The sequence below is a fragment of the Chaetodon trifascialis genome, chromosome 23, assembly GCF_039877785.1.
Source record: "Chaetodon trifascialis isolate fChaTrf1 chromosome 23, fChaTrf1.hap1, whole genome shotgun sequence".
Taxonomy (NCBI): domain Eukaryota; kingdom Metazoa; phylum Chordata; class Actinopteri; order Chaetodontiformes; family Chaetodontidae; genus Chaetodon; species Chaetodon trifascialis.
Genome location: NC_092078.1, coordinates 6,422,799 through 6,439,932, shown reverse-complemented (window position 1 = coordinate 6,439,932; position 17,134 = coordinate 6,422,799). Strand labels below are relative to the sequence as shown.

General features: G+C 48.1%; 2 protein-coding genes across 2 annotated transcripts in view; one reads left to right on the top strand and one right to left on the bottom strand.

Annotated features, from left to right (window-relative positions):
- svep1 (sushi, von Willebrand factor type A, EGF and pentraxin domain containing 1) overlaps positions 1–12,363 on the top strand; it is a 78,575-nt gene extending 66,212 nt beyond the window's left edge. The window contains exons 37-49 of the mRNA XM_070992735.1: positions 173–845; positions 961–3,689; positions 3,835–4,069; positions 4,328–4,483; positions 5,189–5,252; positions 5,489–5,662; positions 5,746–5,922; positions 6,184–6,366; positions 7,891–8,061; positions 9,429–9,524; positions 10,302–10,397; positions 11,233–11,326; positions 12,057–12,363. Coding sequence (XP_070848836.1) covers positions 173–845; positions 961–3,689; positions 3,835–4,069; positions 4,328–4,483; positions 5,189–5,252; positions 5,489–5,662; positions 5,746–5,922; positions 6,184–6,366; positions 7,891–8,061; positions 9,429–9,524; positions 10,302–10,397; positions 11,233–11,326; positions 12,057–12,087 — 4,879 coding nt within the window. The 3' untranslated portion in view covers positions 12,088–12,363. The remainder of the gene's footprint in view (positions 1–172; positions 846–960; positions 3,690–3,834; positions 4,070–4,327; positions 4,484–5,188; positions 5,253–5,488; positions 5,663–5,745; positions 5,923–6,183; positions 6,367–7,890; positions 8,062–9,428; positions 9,525–10,301; positions 10,398–11,232; positions 11,327–12,056) is intronic.
- A 65-nt stretch (positions 12,364–12,428) lies between these two features.
- Positions 12,429–16,227, bottom strand: txnb (thioredoxin b). Its single transcript, XM_070992741.1, has 5 exons — positions 16,096–16,227; positions 14,325–14,429; positions 13,841–13,906; positions 12,954–13,019; positions 12,429–12,808 (listed from the first exon to the last, which is right to left on the bottom strand). Exons 1-5 carry the CDS (start codon positions 16,117–16,119, stop codon positions 12,743–12,745), a joined length of 327 nt encoding a protein of 108 aa, XP_070848842.1. The 5' UTR covers positions 16,120–16,227; the 3' UTR covers positions 12,429–12,742.
- Between the last annotated feature and the right edge of the window lie 907 nt (positions 16,228–17,134).

Genomic DNA, 17,134 nt, shown 5'->3' with positions numbered 1-17,134 from the left:
TTTGTCAGATCAGCATTGTGTCACAGTGAGTCTAGAGGGCAAAGTTTTTATTTTTGATTGCCGTCAATTAGGATACAGCTGTCATTAACATCGACTGTTTTTACATTTGCTGCAGGAAAATGTTAGCATTCTGATTTACCTGTTGCTAATGTCTTTTATGTCTCCTTCACAGCTACACTCTGATTGGCTCAGAGACCAGAGAATGTCTGTCAAATGGCCAATGGAGTGACAGCTCAGCCCAGTGCGTCCCCCGCTCCTGTGGCCCCCCGCCCGCCATCGACCATGCCGAGCCCTACGAGAGCCACCAGCTGTTCGGAGACACTGCCAACTACTACTGCACTGACGGGTACACTGCTGGCAACAACTCTAAGATGGTGTGTAATGCTCAGGGTGTGTGGGCGCCCCCCGATGGCATGGAGGCCCCTCGCTGCATCGCAAACTTCTGCCTACGTCCGCCTGAACTACCCCATGCAATTTTTGATTCGGTCAACAAACCCAAATACGCCAGCAACACCGAAGTGAGCTATAAATGTGAGGAGGGATTCATGCTCAACACCACCGCCACACTGAGATGTCTGATGGGTGGGGAGTGGGAACCTTCGCCGTATGATATCGGCTGCGTGCCGGTGAGGTGCTCCAGGCCTGAGAGCATTGATCGGGGCTATGTGAGTGGATCAAACTACAGTTTTGGGGCAGTGGTGGCGTACAGCTGCGACAAAGGCTTCCTGATCCGAGGGGAGAAGAGGAGGACCTGCAAGGCTAATGGAGAGTGGGGGGGAGTTCTGCCTACCTGTGTACCTGTGGCCTGCCCCCCGCCTCCTCCACTCAAGAATGGATACATTCAGGTTAGCCACAAACACCAGAATTAATACACAAACCTGTTAAAACTATTTTTTCAAAGGTTTTGAGCCTTAAAGTTAACATGTTTAATAATATATCCGTCTGTTTCTTCTCCTACAGGGCAGAGGTCGATTCCTCTACAACAGCAAGGTAACGTACGCCTGTAACGCAGGATACAGACTGGTTGGTCGTCCAGAACGAGTTTGCCAAGCCAACCGGCAGTGGTCCAACAATGACCCTCCCACATGTGTCCTTTTGACCTGTGACCCTCCTCCTGACATCGTCCATGGACACTACAAAGGGTCTGATTTCCAGGTGGGCCAAAAAGTGCAGTATGTCTGTGATGAGGGTTATGAACTGTCTGGGGATGCCACCTGGACCTGCCTGAAGTTTGGAAGGTGGGATAAGACCAGGCGTCCACGCTGCTCGCCGGTGCAGTGTCCAGAGCCGCCGCTGGAGGAGAACCACCTGGTCCTGAAAGGTCTGGACTCTGAATCTGGAACGGTGGAATTATCCTGCGAGGACGGCTACGTCCTGGAGGGGGCCCGGATCCTCCGCTGCACGGCCTCACAAGAGTGGAACGACACCTTTCCAGTGTGTAAGCAGGTGTTTTGCGGCCCCCTGCCTGAAGTGTCATTTGGTGGCCCTTCATCATCCTCTCCCCCATTCCCTTTCAGCTCTGTGGTGAGCTACACGTGCATGGAGGGCTTTACTTTAAGACAAGAAAACTCCGTGTCCTGTCTAGCCAGCGGGCAGTGGAGCCATCCTTACCCAGAGTGTATTCCAGTTGAATGCCCTCAGCCTGTGGAGATTTCTAACGGTATTGTTGATGTCCAGGGTCTGATGTACCTCAGCAAAGCACTTTACAGCTGTAAGACTGGATATAATTTAGCAGGCAACTCTACTGTCCTCTGCGGAGAGAAGGGACTCTGGATTGGAGGGGTACCTACTTGCCGCCCAATTGAATGCCCAATCCCTAAACAGATAACCAATGGAAAAGTAGTCTATACGAAACTCCAGTTTGGCCACAGTGCCACCTACTCCTGCCGCCGTGGTTATCGCCTTCAGGGCCCAGAGACTCTGAGTTGCCTGGCCAGTGGGGAGTGGGACATTGAGCCACCTGCTTGTGTGCAGATATCTTGCACCCCACCCCAACCCATTGAAAATGGATTTGTCGAGGGCCAGGATCACAATTTCGGTGTCACCATTTTCTACAGCTGCTTCCCGGGCTTCCAGCTAGTAGGCCAGGACCACCTGACCTGTGAGGAGTTCGGCTGGTCTAGTTCTGTTCCCATCTGTGTGCCCTCAGACTGCGGCCTGCCTCCTCACATTGACTTTGGGGAATATGTTAGGGTGACACAGCTGGCTGGAGGCTCTGATGCTGCTTCTAAAGACACTGGAACATTAGCCTCATCCACAGACTTGAACTTCCTTCACGAGACGTTAATCGAGTACCGTTGCCACAAAGGTTACGACCTGACAAGCCCCGTCAGGTTGGTGTGTCAGGAGGACGGGGGCTGGAATGGTACGGCCCCGTCCTGTGTCCCGGCAGAGTGTGAGACACCACCCAGTCCAGAGCATGGCTGGGTGAACGTGACTGATACCTCCCTCGGCAGTATGGTCAGGTATACTTGTGAGGAAGGATATGAGCTGGAGGGGGAGCCTGTGAGGCAGTGTGTATCAGGTCGACTGTGGACGAAAGACGCACCGGTCTGTCGGCCTGTGTCTTGTGGCAACCCGGGCGCTATCGCTAATGGCACAGCTCACGGAGATGCTCACGTGTATCCTGAGGTCCTGCACTATGAGTGTAGTCCTGGATTTGTGCTAAGGGGTCTTGATGCTATTGCCTGCCAGGCGAATGGAAAGTGGACTGGGCAGAAGCCTCATTGTGAGCCAGTATTTTGTGGTCCTCCTAAAGTCCCCGGTGACATTACCTTCAAAGGAGAGGAGTACAGCTATAATAATGAGATAGAACTCAGCTGTCAGCCTGGTTTCCTCTTACAAGGGAAATCCACCAGTGTTTGCCAGGCTGATGGCACCTGGAGCCACGAGTCTCCTACCTGTGTACCTGCCCGTTGTGGCAAACCTACTCCAATCCCCAATGGACGTGTGGTGGGCTCAGAGTTTGGCTTCAACAGCAAGGTTAAATATGAATGTGACGAGGGATACGCAGTTAACGGAGATCCCTCACGTATTTGTCGGTCAGATGGACTTTGGGACAAACCTGCTCCCCACTGTGATATCATCAGCTGTGATCCACCTGAGGACATCAGTCACGGCTTTCTGAATGGCTCCAGCTTCAACTACGACGACGTGGTGGAGTACGTCTGCTTCGATGGCTATGAGGTCGTCGGGGATCCCATCCTGCGGTGCTCTGCTCGGGGCTCCTGGGTGGGCACCGTGCCTCAGTGCCGACCCTGCGTCTGCGCCCTCCCCGTGCTGAAATTCGGCGTGGTTGTTGGGCGGGACCGTGCCTGCGGCGATCAAGTGCGCTTCCAGTGCGACGACGGCTACAAGCTGCTGGGCCCCTCTCAGGCCGTGTGTGAGAAGGGAGGGGTGTGGAACCCCGGTGTGCCTCTGTGTGGCCGGGGGAGGTGCAGTGCCGCCCCGCCTACAGTTCCCAATGCTGTCCAGCAGGGCGGCAGTGCCACCTTCTCCGACACCGTCATATACAGGTGTCGGCCCGGCTACCAGCCAAAGGGGTATCCACACCTCTCCTGTGGAAGAGACGGCAGGTGGGGGGAACCCAGGATCAGCTGTGAGCCTGTGAGCTGTGGTAAACCTCCCGCTGTAGCCCACGCTCAGGTGGAGGGAGACACCTTCACCTTCCCAAACCAAGTCACATACAGGTAAATACTGTAAATATCACTGTCATTTGAGTTAAAGTGCTGTTTTTCTGCCATTTCTGATGGACGTTAGCCACCACATTTCCTGTGCTTTACTGAATCTGTTTTTCTCATTTTCTGCTTTTTGCATTTCCCTCTCGCTCTCCAGGTGTGACGATGGGTACAAATTAGCCACACAGACGGCCTCTCTCTCCTGCCAGAGTGACGGCACCTGGTCCAAACACAGCATTCGGTGCCGCCCCACCCCCTGCCTGCTACCCACCAACTTCTCCAACCCCCATGTGGTAATCACTGGGAAGGAGCTCACTCCTATTGGAGGCACCATCACCCTCTCCTGCCCTCCTGGTCTCTACCTGCATGGGTCAGCACTCGCTGAGTGTCAGGTAGGAACGATGTTGGTCAATGATTTGCCCAAGTCTCGTAAATTCTTAAACTTAATGTGGCTACCTGGTTGAATAACGATTAACAAAACATTCTTTGAGACAATAACAGAGCTTCTGTTGTAGTGCAGATGTGAAATGTTTGCTGTTACAGATTGTTTGAATATAGCATTTAAAGTATTGTTCATTATCACTGTGATCTGAAAAATAGACATTATTTTATGTCATCTTCTTGCCCTCTTTGTGGTATTCTGTCCTAAGCTGGGTGGAAGCTGGGCGCCAAGCGTCTCCTTGGTTTCCTGTGAGCTGGTGGTTTGCCAGAAACCCCCTCCTCTTCTTTACGGTGTCACTGAGGGGGACAGCTACAACTATGGAGACCTAGTCATGTACTCGTGCCTGCCAGGCTTCAGCATGAAGGTACTGCTCATCAGGCCACGCTTCCTTTATCAGAGTTTATTAGCTTGGCAGATAGCAAATCACGGGTTGATGACTCACCTGAAAACATGCACGGGCAGATCAGCATGAAAAAGACAAGCAAAAGCACGGCGGCGATGCAAAACCAAATTCAAATTGTGGATCACAGGAAACATTCTTGCCTTGCTGTAAGTTTAACCTTGTGTCACGATTTTCCAAGTTTGCTGAACTCCTAAAAGATGTAATTTGTGTGTGACAGCGCCCAGAACGTCAGACTGGGCCACTTGTGTCCTGTATTACAATAGAGTGCTGCGTCTCCTGTCCTGCACTGCACTGTTACACAGCAGACTGTCCACAGGGACCTAATGGCTAACAATCAGATTACAGACGGTCACATGATTTCTCTTCAGGAGTCAATGGCAGTGTGTATTTACAGAGCAAACAGAAGGAGCTGAGTCACTCTATCGCTGATACCCACTCGAAGTCAAGCTCACTACAATAAGTGCCTTTTATTACACTGAAGACACACACAGAGGACAAAGTGTTCACGTTAGTCACAGTTCTGTAAAAAAGGTTCGTCGTCTGAGCCTGAAGTGAATGATCGTATCCCGTTCCTTGCTGTTGCTTCAGATCGATATCGGCTGACCTTTGCTGTGTTCAGGTCATCTTCTATTCTTGCAGTTTTACACTTTGTTCCTCCCGTCACAGGGAGACTCCGTCCAGACCTGCCAGGGGGACAGAACGTGGAGCGGCACCCAGCCAGTGTGTGTCGGTAGGTTTGCTTACATGTGAAGGGTTTTTGGACATTTTATGAAAAACGTGTCGTCCTTTTTGATGTCAACAGTCTGGATTCCAGCTGTAGGTCTCATAAATGTAGCTTGCACAGTGTCAGGGGATGGACGCAGAGAGGGTGTAACCTAAAATTCCTCACATACACATTCCATACTGACACACTTCAGCCCCACCAAACGTTCCCACTTTGTTTACTCTTGTCTGTTGTCTCCTCAGCACAGTCCTGTGGGCCCCCTCCCTCAGTACAATACGCACAGATCCAGACAACAGGAGAGACATACCACCACAATGCCAGTTACGTGTGTGATGCCGGCCTGCAGCTGATTGGCCCGAAGACTCTCATCTGTCTGGCCAATGGCACGTGGAGCCTGCCGGCACCTGTGTGCGAAGGTATTGGCCAGATCATGCTCAGCGTCCATCATGTTCTCTCTCTTCCTGAGTCATTTATTCTCTCATATTTCCTCTGACGTCAGCGGCCAAAGGCTGCGACAGCCCGAAGCAGATGCTGCACGGCAAAGTGCAGGAACACAACCTGAACACAGGGCGCGCCGTGGAGTTCCAGTGTGATAAAGGCTACAGCCTGGTGGGAGATCCTCTGGTGGTGTGTATCGGGGGCAACTCCTGGAGCTCCACTTTCCCCACCTGCCAAGGTGAGAAAGCCTGCACGCACACAGGCTGAGCTCGTCTGGCTTCCTGTTGTGTTTGGCTTTCTGTCCAGCTTGTCAACATGATCACTGTTTCCACATGAGCACACAGCGCTCTCACAATCCTTTGCAACATCACTGAGTTCCATCATCTTGTTTCACAACAAATGAGTCAGAGCTGCTCTTCGCTTTTAGCCGACTGTAACACGAGTTCACTGGAACAAACTGCCTTAATTAAAATCAATCTGTGGTTTCTGCTCCTCGCAGCCAAGTCCTGCCCGGCTCCTCCGGGCTGGAGGGAGGACGGCAGCAGGAACGGCTCCCAGCAGGAGTTCCACGTGGGACAGTCGGTCCGTGTCGCCTGCCCCAAAGGTCAGCAGGTCAAAGGCAGCGGCGCCATCACCTGCAGGCCAGACCAGACCTGGAGCCCCATCAGCTCTGTGTGTGAAAGTAGGTGAAAGGTCCTGAAGCGTCACTGTTGCATGTCAGAGTCTGCAGAGACGCCACAGAGGAGAGGCAACTGGATAATTACAGTAATTAAGGTTTGATCCTCTGATGCAAAATTCAAATATTTCTCCCATTCAAAGCTGCAAATAAGCAGTGTATATATTCAAATACATTTGAAACTATAGACCTAAATGATAAAAATACTGCCTCAGTAATAAGGCCTGGCCCCTGATATTGATAGATATTAGCTGTATTGGCACATATGTTATATAACTAGCAGTACATACAGTAATTGTTTTATTGATTGCATTTAATGTATTTTCTATGTTGATTTCTCTCAATTTAAGTTTAAAAAATTGTTTGAATTTGTACTTGTGAATTTGTGCTCGTCACAGGTCTTTCAGATAATTAACAACAATATTTAGTGTTTGTCAGTTTCTTTTTTAAACTCTTAAATACCCTTCACTTTCAATCGAGCGGCACGAACTATTGATCCCGTCATCGATCCGTTTCTTGCTTCTCATTGATCGGAGACGCAGGTCATGTGATGTAGTTTTGTTTGGGGAAATCAGTCAAAGGATGTTCTCTGCTCTCAAACCGACGAGTCTCGTCGTAACTCATGAGATAATCAAGTAAAAAAGTGTGTATTTGATATGTCACCCTCTGCACGCTCCCCTGTTTGTGCGTCCCTGCACTCGCATGCCTGCTGCTTCAATCTGCCCGTCGGCTGAAGTGCCGTTTTCTCTCTGTTGTCGCCTGCCTCTCGCTGAGCTTTCATCAGAACAAACGGGGCTGCATCAAACGGCGTGTTGGCGTCCTGTTTGCTGGATTAATTACGTGCACCTCTGCAGCTTCTATGGCAACCTTTGTGTGGCGACCCTCTCATCTTTCTTACACGCAGTCGTCCTGATCACGCAGCACAATGGCGCTGGCGTCGCCGTGGCTCCTTGTTTGTATTTGCATGCTGCTAATTCTCCTTCATGCATGTTTGCTGTGATCCTTTCAGCTGGGTTTGGGCTCCAGGGGGGATTTTCATTTCAAGCATGAAACTCACTGTCTTCACAGGTTGATTTCAGTCAATAGACACAGACTTCAGTGTTTTATATAGATGAACAAGGTGGACAAAATAACAGAAACACCTTACAATGCAATATGGAAGTGTCACAAACACACCAAGCTCATATTGCTCAGTTCTTGTTGACGCCAACTAAGTTGAAGTCATTTCTAAACTCGTTTTGTTGCAAAGCAAATTTCCTGTGTGTCAAAAAGTTGAGATGATGTAATGTGACAGGAAAACGATGGCAGACCTCACAAGAAAACATATTAAGCTGCTGTACGGTGCTGTAAGGTGTTTCTGTTATTTTGTCCACTCCCTGTAGCAGTAAGTTGCTCGTCAGCTCAGTAAAGGCGCCTGTTGGTTGCCATTCACTGATTTACCTTTAAAGACTTGAGGCAGCAGACAGACATTCACTCAGACCGAGGAGACCTGAGTAACTCGTGGGTCGTTCCATCTGGGCTGTTGTACAGGGGTGTCCTGTGGCCCCCCCCTCCACGTGGCCAATGGGGTGGTGCGTGGGGCGGTGTTCCAGTTCGGGGACGTGGCGGTGTACTCGTGTTTTGGCGGCTACGCCATGGAGGGCGTTGGAAGGAGCAGGTGTCTGGAGAACGGCACCTGGACACCACCTCCGACGTGCAGAGGTAGAGAGAACACACCTCTGTTTGACTGGAGGGGCCCTGCCCCTCCCCGGGGCACTTCCTGCTTCACCTGACTCTCCCTTTTTGCACATGACGGCCGCGCCGCTTCTCAGCTTTTAAATTCTGCTCCCAGCAGCGCTTCCTCTGGAGGTTATTAACGTCTCTGCCTGCTCTCTTTGGCCTCTAACGCCTTGATGAAGTTGCCAAAAAAGTAGTTTTTGCCTTTTCCTCATTAACACCCAAGGCTGGGAAAGGTTTAAGCAGATAACTAAAAACCACAGATCCTCTTCCCTCCTGCTGAACCATCTTCCTGTGCACTTTAAACACCTTGTTCTCACATCTGACTGGTGATTCACACTCTGAAGCCTGGATCCAGCCCCAGTAAACGACCCACATGCTAACACCGTGATGGCTTTCTCTTATTCCTTGGGATGATTTGGACAAAAATAAACAATGTGGCATCATGTTAAGATACTTCTAGTGCATCTACAGTAGAGTTTTGACGTCATTTCACGTCCATACTTTTGGTTTTCAGTGTCAGGCCCTCAGCAGCAGCTCACAGCTGTCAGGAAACCGTCACCAGAGAGGAACATCTGTCCGTTTCTCGACCGGCTGCGGGCTCATTTGACCAGAATCCAGTCCAACCTGGAGATATGTTGTGTGGAAATTTAGACAGATTGGTAGTTTGTCCTCAATGTGAAATACCACAATCAGGACAAGCCAACACATACAAGAGCGCAACTGTGCCAAATGTCATTCTTGAAAATCATAGAAAGCAGTAAACACGTTGAAGGGCACTTTTTGTCAGCTGATCGGGAGATTTTCTTTTTGTCCGGCGAGCACAGCTGACTGCGCTCCTTCAGATTCATGTCATCTGCAGCGAACAGATGTTCAGTGTGTGTAAAATTCACTCTCATGGCCATAAATATCAGACATGAGAAAATCAAATCAGTTGAGCTGTAAAGAGAGAACGAAATTCAAACGGCCTCTCACATGTTTTACATATGAAAACACGGGCTGGATCCAGGCTGGCCTCTCCTCCACAGCTGTCCTGTCTACACGCACGCATGCACGCACACACACACACACACACACACACACACACACACACACACACACACGTCCAGGGTGTTTCTTTTGATGTCTTTGATAAGTTTCTATTGAGGAATTTAATCGGCAGTGTGTGAATGCTCCCTCTGTTCCAGTGCATGAGGTTGCACGCCAGCATTACATGCTCTGGAGGCTGCGGCAGAGGAGTAACGCTTCCTGTTCTCATTTCACTGGAGGCCGTCGGATGTGTTGTCCTCCGTGTGTGAACTATGAAAATGTGTCTTTGATATGCCTGTCTCTGTGTGTGTGTTCTCCCTCAGCTGTGTGCTGGTTGCACTGCCAGAACGGAGGTGTGTGTCAGCGGCCCAACACTTGCTCCTGTCCTGAGGGCTGGATGGGCCGACTTTGCGAGGAGCGTAAGTGTCTCATCGTCACGTGGACGCTTTGGACACTCAGGCCATGCAAAGAACAGGAAGAAAAGCAGTAAAATGTGGGAAACGTTACTCAAAATAAGCAGTGATTAAATCCCAGTGAGACGTTGTGATATCTGATATCTAGAAGCTTGGAACAAGTGAAATACTCACACGTGGTAAGAAAATGTCACCTTGATTTAAGGTCGTTTGCTTTTTGGAGCGCGATCCCAAACGCTCACCAGCATGCGGGCGTCAAACCAGCTGGGTAAGCAGGTTTTGGCAGACAATGGCGCACAATGAGAGTCAAGAGATAATGGAGTGAAAGCTTGTTTTTATCTGAGACGCTATTGTCGTCCATTCGCTGCACATCAACAAAACGCCGTCCCACCGGTTCTAGACATTTTGTGTCCTGCTCGCTTGGTCTCACACTGTCAGACCTTGCTGCTCTACACTTGGCCCAGTATCAGTCTGCACAGGGCGAAAACGCTCATTTACATTTCTTTAAGCCAATCACAGGGGTCTTGGGCAGCGCTGAGTCCAGGATGGTGGTCCCCCTGTGGGACAGTGCGGGAGAATTATGGATAGAGGAGAGCGTAGATGATGAAGGATGACAGGGAGGAGAGGGTGAAGGGATGAGGGGATGAGGAGTGAGGGATGAATGAGTGAGAGGTGGAGGGTTGAGGGTAGAGCGATGACGGAGAAATGTCCATCAAGACAAGCTTTTTGTCTCCCCTTTGTGAGAGGAGGCTGACGGCTGTTTATCGTCCTCTGTCTCACCAGCGATCTGCATCCTGCCGTGCCTGAACGGAGGCCGTTGCGTGGCGCCCTACCAGTGCGAGTGTCCCAGCGGGTGGACGGGAACGCGCTGTCACAGCGGTGAGTTCACGTGGGAGTCAGTGACGCTCTCACATGTCGAGGCTGGCGGTGACACGGGGCGATAATGACGGTGACGTACAGGGAGTCCTCTCAGCGAGGTGTCACTCCCGCCCTGACGCCACTGACAGCTGTGTGACGCCATCGCTCTTTCTATATTTAACTCAGTATAAATGCATAATATCCTGTATGATTGTGTAAACAAAGCATAAGATGTTAAAAAATAAAGGAAATCTGTTGAAGCAAGGAGGAAAAGACTAAAATGATGAGGACACAGACGCAAAGATCTGCTGGCGTTAGTGTCAAACTCAGGCAGAAACAACGTTATTGAAGGAAACATCTCGTGAATCCTGCTCATCAGAGAGGGATGGCTGCAGAAATTGTTCTTATTTATCATGAAATCTAGCTGATTAGAGATCAGTGTTTGAGACGTACTCGACTGGAAACCTGAAACTTCGATGCTGTCGCTCAGGCGGCCTTTATGGACACATGATCTGTCAAAGCATTCAGTGATCAGATATGATCATCTTTAATACGTCCTCCCTGTTTCATTTTAACTCTTCATTTCTCGTGTCATGCCTTTTCCAGCTAATCACAGTATGACAGCAGCCGCCTCAGCCGGTTTTTAATGAGGCTGATAATGATGGGTGACAGACGGGCACTTAACCATCTGTCTGTCATCGCAGCTTTTGTTCTCTGAGAGCTCGAAACGAACGCCGAGCGGGAGATAAAGGGCGCTTCCACCGAAAATAGCTTTCTCTTTCTGCAGCTGCTTTTCCCCAAATCTGTCCGTCGCGATGGCTTCATGTGCGTGTCTGTGTGTCTGCCGTCTCCACAGCCGTGTGCTCGACGCCCTGTCTGAACGGAGGCAGATGCATCAGGCCGAACAGGTGTCACTGCAGTCCAGGGTGGAGCGGGCACGACTGCTCCAGGTGAGCAGCACATTTCAAATGAAATAAGTTTATGAAGTCGTTTCACATCCGTGGTGAAGGGATTGTGATGCACAGCTAGATTTGTATAGAAAAGGATTTTGGAAACAGTTAATATCAAAGGACAGATAATCACCTTTAACTAGCTGCTTATTAGCATTCATATTAGCAGCATATTGGCTCTCTGCATGTATTCTATAACTAAGAGATTTTCTTAATAATTACCACTAATTGATGGTAAAGGAGGAAGTTGCTGCACATAATATGACCCCCAGAATAAAATATGAAGTGTTTTATGACGGTTAATAAAGAGCCAACGTGCTGCTAACATGCCAAAGTCCAAATCACTGTGGCTGAATGTAAACACTGACTGGGCGTCTTGCTGCTGTGCAGTCACTCGTGCAGACTGAGCGCTCGTCTCGCTCTCGTGCTGTCAAACTGAAACTGAGGCCGACGAGCTTCACACGAGTCATCCACTGAAAGCATCTTTGTCCGCCACTTTCTGCGCAGCTATGAGGAACTTCTGTACTTACAGGAGGAAATAAGTAAGATGCAAATTTCCCAGCTGGCAGCGTGTATTCCCCTCACTGTCAGCCGACCTTGGAACACACTTCATATCAGATTCATGGCGCTTCCTTGACTTGATAGCTCACAGTGGGACAGAGACAGGGCAGAGTATTAACATGCATGCTGGTTTCCTGCTTCTGAATCAAGTTTGTCCTTCTCTTTGCAGGAAAAGGAAATCAGGATACTATCACTTCTAACGGTTTCGCTCGGCTCCGCGTGAATCGTCGTATGAAGGGAACTGTTGTATATTAACTGACACACTTCTATTTCCAAACCATTCATTCTCATCTCTCTGCAAAAGGCAAAGCAAGAACCATTTTGTAAATTAAAGCTGTATTTTTTCATATAGAGACTCAACAGTATTAAACATATGCTGCTATATACTTGTACGATGTGTAAAAACTATTGATGTGATTGTCCAATGTATATGTGTAAACTATGCTCACATTTTTATTAAAGCATAAAATACCATTAAAGCCTGTCTGTCTGCTCTGATTCTTCACTCTCACAGCAAGCAGTCCATCAAACGAGTCCAAAGTTTCCTGCATCTCCTCCTCATTTATTAAATCCACAATGTTGGACACATAATATAACAAAGAAAGTTCAGGAATTAGCCAGGAGCAAAGTCAATCTCATAGAAAACAGAATTAAAAGTCCAGTTTTAGTCAATTTTCAGTCTTTTGTTTACGAGTCGACGCACACAGTGAACTGACAGGATTACAGCACGCCACCAGTACATGAGGGGAATGACCTGTTATTGCTGCTGTGGAGCTGAAGACCTGCTGGTTATTGTACAGAAGGTGAAAAAGGGATGTCTGAGTAAAGCATGTATGGAGGTGGCCGCTGCGGTCTTTATGTCCTAAGGGCGGCCAGTTTCTCCGTCAGCGTCTTATCGTTAGCACCTGAGAACTCGAACACCTGAAAGACAGAGCAGACGGTTTAACAGCCTCAATACAGAAAAGCAAATATTGAACAAATTCATCAGCTGGTCAGACATTTCAGCGAACACTGTGGCTATAGAAGAGGCGGGGTCAGTGTTTCCGTATCTGCACGCGTTGCTTACCTTATTTTCATTCTTGTAAAACTGGAATGTGGGCATGCAGCTTATCTGGCAGTATTCACTGACATCCTGAAAAGAGCAAAGGCAACAACGGTAAGATGTACGGACTTCAAAAAACACAGCTGAGCAGGGACTCTTCAAGCTGACGCGCGTGAGACGAACAGACCAATGCGAACTGTAAGCTCCACGAGGCTGTTCTTTAAGGAGCGTCGACATGTTGAGATGCACAGATTTTAAAACACATTTAAATCAAATAAGCAGTGGAATAACTTCAACAGCCAGCTTTTCCACGTTAGCACACAGCTGCTGTTTAACCATGCAGAAGTGTCACAAGCCCCTTTTAGGCTGCTGCTGAAAACTGGGGAGGCGACAAGGATCAAGAGCTCCTCGCCCTCCAAACAACGCGTGTCAGGGGGTTAACGCACGAGTCTGCAATGAGCCGCCATGTCTGCGAGGCTTTCTGCCCAAAGCTGCAGCGCCTCTTTAACAATGCTGCTAATGTTTAAGGCTCACAGGTTATTCATTTGGGGTCTTATGCCCCGGATTTAAATACAAAAACAAGCGAGCAGGGTTTGTTCTCGTTCCACGATGGTGTAGCGCAGAAAAGACAGAAAAACTCTGCGTGTGGGTCACGGGTCAGCTGTGCTTCCACACGGCCTGGTGAAGTGGATTCCATGAATAGCCCACATTGCTTTGAGTATTATACACATGACAACGCCTTAGAAAAACAGAAAAGGACGGTTTCTGTCACGCTTTTCTTACACAACACCTTTCGAAACGGTCTTGACTTCTAACAAACATCCCTGTGCGTGTGATGCTGCGCGTTGGCGATCGCTCTACTAGCAGCGGCGGTGGTTGTAAACAGACCGGTGGACAAAACACACACTTACCGGAGCTTCATCCACGTCCACCTTCAGGAACATCACGTTCTTGTTCTCAGGCTTTTTTGACTCCTCCTGCAAAAAGAGCCGACCAATCACAATTGAGACACTGTGACACACGGGATGCGCATGCTGCCAGATGACTGTGCATCATTATCTACAAGTCTGAAATCTTGGTTCAGTTATTTATCAAATTATGAGCAGACATGAAATTTTCCAGTTAGCGAGGTACTTGAGGTTGGAGCAGCTTGAGGTTGCCTGAGCGACGCTCAGCCTCTCTGAAGAGATGCTGCAGCTGCTGCCCTCGAGCAGCATCAGTCCCTCAGGAGAGGACTCCCTTACACACATACGTCATGCCCACGGATTTAAGAAGGAGACAACGGTCTCTGAAAACGTCTTGCTGACTTAAAACAACTCCAGTTTAGAGAAGATTACCACTGTGCCCGTCCCTTTTCCAACTGTTCTGACACAAGACTTCAAAATCATGACTTACTTCAAACAGCGGGCCGATCTGTTTGCAGGGGCCACACCATGTGGCCCAGAAGTCCACCACCACCAGGTTGTCTCCAGCATTCTTCAGGAAGGACTTGAATTCGTCCTGCAGAACATGTGACACAGATCACGCCTGTTACTCGTTTTCGATCGAGCTGTGATGGATTAACCAACCTGACGTTGGCGACTGCAGATCTTAATTGGAAAGCTGTTGATGTACAATTTATTTTTCCTCATTGCCGACCGTCTGCAGTTACTGACTCAGTCTGTGGGTGACTGGCTGCTGTCACTGCACATTTAAAGCTGACATTTCCTTCATTACACTTAAAAGCTTTCACTTTCTGTGTGTGCGGCAGGCAGAAATGCTGTTTGCAAGACAAGCCAACCATTATTACCCAACAGGCCTAAAAAAAAAACAAAAAAAACGCAGCTCATTTACAGAAAAGCCGCTTCTTTTGTTTTCCCTGCATACAAAAACACTGACACCATGAGTGGACGTCCTGGAGGAGAGACCCCTCATCTCATCATCTCTGTCAAACTAAAGCATTTCTATATAATCTATAACCTTTGAAGTATTGCTGGGCTATAAAAATGACTTGAGGAGCTGGCAGTCAGGTACATTAAAAGGGCCGCGGCTCATGATTATCTTACTCGCTGATTAAACTTCTGATGACTCTTGATTAATCGATTACTTGTTTGGCCTATAAAATGTCAGAAAATGGTGAAAAATGTCATGTTTCCATCCTCAAATGTTTTGTTTTGTCCACAATCTAAAGATACTGTTTACTGTCATAGAGGAGAGGAAAAAAAAACCTCCTGAATCAATCATTCATTGACCTAATCGATCTATTAAAAAGACAAGCTAGCTGCTCAGGACGGGCTGATAGAAAACAAAATGACTCCTATAGAAAAATGTTTATAAAACCACAACTCTTGAAGTTTCATCAATTATTAAACTACATAATTAGATAAGCTTTGCGTTTTTTTTTTAAACGGTTCTAAACTATGATCAGAGGCGTGTTGCTCAACTGGTTTTATCGCGGGGCAGGGCACCCGCTCCCGGCAATAAACTGTAGATCTTGACGTGCTTTGTCACTGAAAAAGACATTACCGTCCACACGTTACCAGGCCGTCCTAAAGCAACCTGTGGAGGGGGACTTACGGCCCTGCTGATGGCCCCCCGTTCAACATTATGCGCGAGCGTTTAACGTTAGCTACACGCGGTTAGAGCTTTAGCATCTGAGCACGCGACTATTAGCTAACAGTACAGCCTGATTCACAGCTAGCGTTCGGTTAGCACTATGGCGCGTTGTTTCCATGAGTAATGCCAGACAGCCGGTCCAAAAGGCTTTTCTACCGCAGCCGAGCGTTAAGTTAATGGTCTGCCCGCCTCTCTGCAAGACGGCGAAAGTCCACAGCGGCGCGCGTGGTGGCGGCTAGTGATATAAGCTTAACGTTAGTCATGCCGAATGACCCCTTCACGTTACATGAGCGCTACTGTGGATATTATGTCTCGATCGGAGGTTTTTTTTTAAGCTAACTTAAGGTTCGTCTTTGTCACTCAAACAGGCTGGAAACCCAAGATAATACACTCCTCTAATGTGGAGAATGGGTCACGAGAGAAACGGGCGCGCGGCTGCACGGCCGGAGGAAGCATCACACCACGCGTACGCTAGAAAGCTAAAAATAGCGAACGTTGCCGGCTTGCTACAATGGCGGCTTCTAACAACCGTAAACAGTAGAATTAAGAAAACAACCAGGATGCGACTTACCAAATTCTCCACTGTGTGTATCATGGTTACAGTTAAGGGAACGTGTCTGTGGACGCACTGCTGAGTCTGTGAATGCCCTGGTTTCAAGAGACACGTCGCGCTTTTATTCCAGCTACGTCAAGTTACTCATCCGTAGTCCAAACCACGACGGAAGTTGTTATAGTCTGCTTTAAAAAATAAAAGTGGGTCGTTGTCAGGCGCATTCATGAAAACAATGGCAGCTGTACACAGCCTTGAAACGACGGGGTCCTGTGCCAATGAAATGCTTGAATAAACTCTAATTGCATTTTGGTCCTGTAAAGATATCACAACAAATGTGTACTTGTTTTGATTCAGTATTGTGTATTGCAAAGCCTTCTCTATTAAAGACGTTTATTCTGAAGGCTATGAATGATGTAACATTTTGCATTTTCGTAACTTTACACCAACATGATGTGACGCTTTTTGGTGTTATGTTTAGTCCATCGCCACCGATGAATGATGCTGGATATACTGTAAAATTTTGTCTCACGGTCCGCTTATTAAGTTCTTCTACGTGTTTTTGATATCGTCTGGGTGACCTGTCGATATGAAAGTCATCATGACTTCATCGAAAAAAAAAAAAATGCTACAGAGTAGGCTGTAGATTAATTCAATGATGAAAGGATCTAAATGATCCTTTATCCATTTTTATTGTATACCATATAATGTGTCTCCTAAATGATTAAGTGCAGGCGAAGAGGTTAAACGCTAATTCAAGTCACAATGACTTGACAAATTCTTGCTTTACCGTAAACGACTGAGTCAGCGCAGCTCGATTCCAGCGCAGTAATACTTCGACACAACGTCACCGCTCGAGGTTTTTTTTTTTTTTTTTTTTTTTTAACGTTTGGGTTTGTACCTTTTTCCAAACATGTAGTCTACACTAGTATTACAATACATCCCTAGTTTATTTCTTTATTGTGAAACAAATGAATGTTTTTGACCATGTAGTGACTTTACACAAGCGGTGACTTGCAGGTTATGATGATGTTACACCAATGACATTCATAAAACATTT